Here is a 6,441-nt window from a genome sequence, read left to right on the forward strand (position 1 = left end):
GAACTAAAATGGACTGGAATGGGTGACTAACTCAGATACAGCCATGAAATTAAAAGACGCTTGCTCCTTAGAAGAGAAGTTATGACCAACCTAGACAGTATATTAAAAAGCAGAGACATTGCTTTGCCAACAAAGGTCTGTCTAGTCAAAGCTATGGTTTTTCCAGTAGTCATGTATGGATGTGAGAGTTGGACTATAAAGAAAGCTGATGCCAAAGAATTGATCCGTTTGAGCTGTGGTGTTGGAGAAGACTCTTGAGAGTCTCTTGCACTGTAAGGAGATCCAACCAGTCCATCCTAAAGGAAATCAGTTCTGAATATTCATTGGAAGGACTGATGCTGAAGCTGAAACTCCAGTCCTTTGGCCATCTGATGCGAAGACTGACTCATTGGAAAAGACCCTGATGCTGGGAAGGATGGATGGCGGGAGAAAGGGACGACAGAGGATGAGATGGTTGGATGGCATTACCAACTCGATGGACGTGAGTTTGAGTAAACTCCGTGAGTTGGTGGTGGACAGGGAAGGCTGGAGTGCTGCAGTCCATGGGGTCGCAGAGTCAGACACGACTGAGCCACTGCACTGAACTGAAGCATATACCAAGTACAATCAAGGCACTGATTTTTGTTCTTGAACTTGTTTTATCACACTGATATATTCCTGTGTTTCTAATTTAAATTTTATTTTCCCTCAGGCTGAAAGAACCACACACCATGTCCAGAAGTCAGAAGTTTCTCATCTGGCTTTCTGATATGTAAGAATTTTAGTTTCTTGATATACATATTATTGTTTTAACTCTTAAATATGATGCTTATAATCTAGAGCAGACTCTCTATGTGTAATTTGTAACCAGGATGAGTTGAACATTGTACAAATGGATGTGTATAAATCATTTAGAACTAGCTTAATTACTAGTCATGAAACCTTAGGAGGAATTGAAAGATAATCTCATCAAACTCAGGAGAAAACTGAGCACCTGGCTACCCAAAGTTAAATGATATACGTGGCGTGTCAGTAGCAGACCTGGGATGTATACCCGTCCCCTGCTACTTACTCACTGTTTCCACTAGCCTGCACTCAACAACATGGTGAAAAGAAGCGTGTACAGCAACACAACACATGTAAGAGTGTAGATTGACTAATGGCGCATTTCTAAGGAAGAGCTACACTGAGACTTAACAGCAGGATGGAAGCCCCACCTGTACAGTGGGCATCTACTTTAGAGAAAATGCCTTAAAGTCTAAGACATGTTGAGTGTAATTTTAGGTAAAACCTACCTCCATATTGCTTTAAAATAGAACCTTGAAAACAAATAAAATACACTGGAACCTTGGTCCAGCGGCTAAGACTCCATGCTCCTTTGCAGCACAGAGGGACTGGGCTCATGCCTGGTCAGGGCACCAGATCCCACAAGCCGCAACTAAGGGGTCACAACTAAAAAACCCTACAGGCCACAGCTAAGACCCAACACGGCCAAAGGAAAAAGAAAGTGGAACCTTGAATGCCTTGAATGCTTAAATAATAGTCGTAAATCACAAGCATTTTTTTTCCTTAGCTCCTCTTTCAGAGTTTGAAAACTAGTTTTATCTTTTCTCTGTGCCACAGGGTTTATTCTTTTTTGCTTTATTCCTGATGTCATTTGTAGTTTTTAAAGATGCTGTTTTGTTTTGTTTTGTTTTTTGGCCCTGCCACATGGCATGCAGGATCTTAGTTCCCCAACCAGGGATTGAACCTATGCCCCCTAAACATGGACCACCAGGAAATCCCCAAGGATGCATTTTAGCTGGTGTTAAATGCATATGGTTTTTCATTTCTGCTACTTAATCATTCTAATAGACTAAACAGAATAGAAATAATATGTATAACTTTTCAGTACAAAAAGCTTTCATCTTGCTCAAGTGACTTGTATTCTAAAAGTTCACTTTTTAAGTTATTTGGAGCTGAAAAAAAAAAAACGTTTTTTTCTTTATAAAGGATAGCGTAATTAATGAACATTACGTTTCTAAGATAACTCACAAAAGACTAATTCACTTTGTAAATGGACTGTGACTGTATAGAATTTGACCCACGTTCACTGCCTTATTTTGATTTGGGAAGTTAGAACACAGACTCCCTAGTTCTTTCTCACTCAGTACGGCGCCAGCAGGAGAAGTGAGGAAGCCTGGTCTCCATTGAGCTGCTTCAGGAAGAGTGGCAGCAAAGAGCAGAAAGGAGATCCAGCAGTTAAGATATAAACCCATCCACAACAGCTATTACTGCTTGAGGCCGTCCCTTGCTTCTAGAGCTGAAACATCAGGATTAAATCCAAGTAGGGATTAGAAACTCTAAACTGACTGAATTAGAATTGAGGACTAATTGTAGTCCTTCCTTAGGACTGAGTACCTAAATCTTTTATGCTTTTCTTTTCTAGTTTACTAATGAGAAAAGCTCTGTTTGACCACCTCACTGCCCGAGGGATTCAGGTAAGTTTTTGTAATGATGCATTCTAGAAAGAGCATAGTTTACCAGTTCAACACAAGTTTAGAGGGCAGTAACTTCTGACTAACTTGATTTGGTCCTAACTCTGCTGCTTTTACTGGTTCTCATATGAAGACCTTAAGCTCTGCCTTATAGTTAACAAGATAGTATTGGTGTTTCAGTAGCTAGAGTTCACCTATAGGTAGGTGAGAACTGAAGCCAGAGGGTGGGATAGTCATATTTAGTGAGCAAAGTGGGATTTGTTTAAAGGGCTCAATGATTTCTTAAAATTGCAGAGTTTTTTGTTTTTGGCTTTTATTTGCTGCTGCTGCTGCTTTCTTTCTTTCTTTCTTTCTTTTGCAGCATTTATTCCGAGGCCATAAGTTATTTATTTCTTCAGTTTTTCCCTGGGTATCTTTTTCTTCTGTACAAGCTCCTCTTCTGGGTTAGGAACAATCACCTGTTCTTTTTCAGTAAGGGTCATCTCAGTGGGGCAGGGAGAGCTCATGTCTGGGCTGATCTGACCATGAGCTCTGTAAGTCCTACCCACGCCTTGGGAGATTTGCTCACCAGAATTGCTCAGTGACCAGAGAATCCATCTACATCCAGAGTCCACATCTAAGCCTTTAAGTTCAGCGTGACTCTCTGCATTTTTGCGCATGTGCAGTAAAAATGCAGCAGTCTTTTTGGGCCCCTGACCCAGTGTCCAGCCCCGCTGTTTGGCCTGCGCATACCCAGCACCTCCACCATTGTAATGATGGAATGGCACGCATGTTGCTTCTGTAAAGTGACATCCTTCAAATACTTGGTGGTTTTCCAGATATGCATACCCTTAATGGGCTGGGCAGTTTCACAAGTGTTCTTAAAGGGAGCGTGAAGATTTGAACCTCTTGATTTACATGATTTTGTGGAGTTTTCTGGGTTAAATGATTGGCGGACCATTTTTAGAGGTCACCTCAGACCACTTACCAGAAAAACTTTAAGTTGCACGTTATTAAAAGGTTGTTTCTAAGTGTACTGAGATTGTAGTGGATGCATGCTAACATAAAGATAATTTGCTGTTTTAACATTTCTTCTTATACTTCTCATTTTTCTAATTTTCAGGTGTACGTTTGGGTATTAAATGAAGAGCAGGAATACAAAAGAGCCTTTGATTTGGGAGCAACTGGGGTGATGACAGACTATCCAACAAAGCTTAAGGATTTTTTACATAATTTTTCAGACTAGAAAAGGATGTACTCAGAAGCATTCGAAGAAAACATGAAAAGACCTAAGAAAAAATGTTTTCATTATTTCCCTAAGCCATTTCCAGAATGGTAAAAGGTTTAATCAGTTAAGTGTTTATTACCTCATTTTTAAGCCTGTCCGAGAATGTAGAAACTATATATTGTATATTTATTTTAAACAATATTGCATATTTTACATTTTTAAATAGTTTGTTTAGAAAGATAATTGTTTATGAGATGTAAGTAGAAGATTATTGATCAAGATTTCTGTATTTGATGCAGTATTCTACTATCATAAGTAATTCTGAAATCAAAGGCTGTTGGATAAATTTGAAATTAGCCTTCACTGGAATAAGATCAACTAGTTAGTAAGACAGAATTATTGAGGGTCATTACAGCTCTTCAGGTTGTCTCATTATTTCTAGGTACACCTTAGTTACAGGGGAAAAATGTTGTGGAAAGAGAGCTTGGAAATCAGTGATGTAATTATCTGACAAGTTGTACATTGTTAACAGAGGCAGACTCAAAGAAATAACTGAAAGTTTGTTAAATGATCAGAAATAAAATCTGTAGACTGAATTCGAATTTCTTGATTGTTGTCAATAGGGACATTCTATTTGGAATCTTTTTCAGGTGTGTAACAATTGCTGCTGTATTTCTTTTTTTTGGTAAAAATTAAAATTGGACTTAATAATTGTAAATTAAGATGCTAATAGTCAGATTTTTGTTTTCTCTAACGAAATGTACATTTTCCATTGTTAGCAATGACCAACTGTCTGGGCCTACATCTAGATTTTAAATAACATCTTGAGTCCTAATAATCAGAACAAACTGATGAAAGTGCATATCATTGTGTCTAATACTTATAGGATAAACCACTTGCTCCTGATCTTTAAGAATTTATTCTTCTGAGTATTAAGTGGGAATAGAATTTCTCAAAGCATTAGACATCACTTTCTCAGATTTTCTAGTGTGACTTCATGTAAATCTGTTTATCATCTTTTTGACTTATTTTCATTGTCTCTTTGGAAGGTAAATATAACCTGGAACAATAAGCATCTTAGACCTAGATTCCACCTCTCATTTGGACTTTGCCAGCTAACAGTTATGAAGGATAATCATACTGTCCCACCTGTCCCTGGATGACATAAGTAACATTTCTTTTTTGTTTAAACTGAAATAAAAATTTCAAGAACAAAAGAATTTATTGGTGTTTTCTTTTTTGCCGTTATAATTCCAAATATGCTTTATAATTTTTTTCCAGAATTTAATGAGGTGGTAAATTGATAATATAAGTAAACACACTGAGACTTCTCGCTCATATAAGGAAAATAAAATATGGAAACACTTTTATGGTAAATTGCCTCTTGGCATTTGAATAAATAACTTGGGCAGGTAATCCATTAAATCTGTCATTTTCACTTTCACTTATATAATGTATGATTATAGTTGCTAGAGATGCTTTTGATCATCATTGATATAATTCTTTTTTACAGTTTCCCTGTTCCAAATTTGCTTTGTTGTGATTCAGTTATGATGCAGTTCATATTATAGGACCAGCATATATTTTGTGTCAATCAGTAAAAGAGAAAGTACCCACTATAGTAAAGATGTTCAGAAAATCATGTTTTAAAAGTTTGATGATTTTATAGTCAAGGTGACTTCAATTCACTTAATAAAAGTATAGTCTATAACAACAGAGTTCACATTTGTCATCAGATAATATCTGAATATTGCTTTTCTGATTGGGGCATCACATTTTAAAAGATGTTAAATATCCTTTCCTAATGCGACGTACTGCTAGGCATGGCACACAGCATGAAGGCCAGAGAGGTGGTCAAAGATGTGATTAGATCCTTTTGCTGGGATAACGGTGGCACTAGATTTGATAGGCCTGCTATAGGTCTAGTCCAGCATACCAACAGAATCCTAAATACATGCCAGTGGACAACAGTTGGCAGGTTGGTTTGAGGAAATTTTACTTTGAAGTAGCAAGAGCTTCTCTGTAGGACTAGGTCTGAGGCATGTTATCAGGTAAAACAGGACACAAGTTAGCAGAACTAGGATCCAGAGCTTGGAAAAAACCTCATTTAATAGGACTGAAAGAACAGAGTATAACGTTGGACTAATTAGAAGGTTAAGTTGGTACTGAGTACCAGAGATGTTCAACCGCCCCTTTCTGGCCAGGACAGGTTCTAGAAATTGGGGTGGGGCCTTGGCTATAGGTGGCCATCTAGTCACCACAACTGTAGAGATAAAATCGCTGCAATGGGTTAGGAAAAGACAAAATATTAATCGTAGTGTGTTGCCCTAAGCATCCAGCCGCGAGCGACGAGAATGAGAGCAGAACACGAAATCTGGTGCAATGGGTCAGGGGGCCTGCAGCCTCTGTTGGACTGAGGTGCAGAGTCCACTCTGAGTCCAGCTGTTACTCCTGACTGCAGAGTACAAAACTTTCCTTGATCTATCTTTCCCAAGACACTGCACTGACATAGTCCAGATCTTGTTTTCACCCCAGGCCATTCCCTCGTGGGATAGTCTCAGGAACAGTCAGCAAGTGTGTAGGCGGTGTACATACCTAAAGCCGACCCGCTGTTCCAAGGTCCATGCTTTCGTGACTCCAGTCATACTCCCTTCTGGGTCTGGCCTTGGGGTCTGTAAGAAGGCTATTATTCTAAGAAAAACATGAAAAATGTTTTTCATCATTGTTGATACATCATCAACACAGTTTCTTGATATATGCTGATTTTTCAGGTGCCAT

General features: G+C 38.5%; 1 protein-coding gene across 1 annotated transcript in view; it reads left to right on the forward strand.

Moving 5' to 3' along the window:
- The window catches only part of GDPD1 (glycerophosphodiester phosphodiesterase domain containing 1), a 50,678-nt gene extending 45,795 nt beyond the window's left edge, over window positions 1-4,883 (forward strand). Inside the window, exons 8-10 of the mRNA XM_027517327.1 lie at window positions 692-751; window positions 2,408-2,459; window positions 3,559-4,883. Of these exons, the coding sequence (XP_027373128.1) occupies window positions 692-751; window positions 2,408-2,459; window positions 3,559-3,681 (235 nt within the window). The 3' untranslated portion in view covers window positions 3,682-4,883. The remainder of the gene's footprint in view (window positions 1-691; window positions 752-2,407; window positions 2,460-3,558) is intronic.
- Window positions 4,884-6,441: the final 1,558 nt, after the last annotated feature.

Source organism: Bos indicus x Bos taurus, chromosome 19 (genome assembly GCF_003369695.1).
Source record: "Bos indicus x Bos taurus breed Angus x Brahman F1 hybrid chromosome 19, Bos_hybrid_MaternalHap_v2.0, whole genome shotgun sequence".
NCBI lineage: Eukaryota > Metazoa > Chordata > Mammalia > Artiodactyla > Bovidae > Bos > Bos indicus x Bos taurus.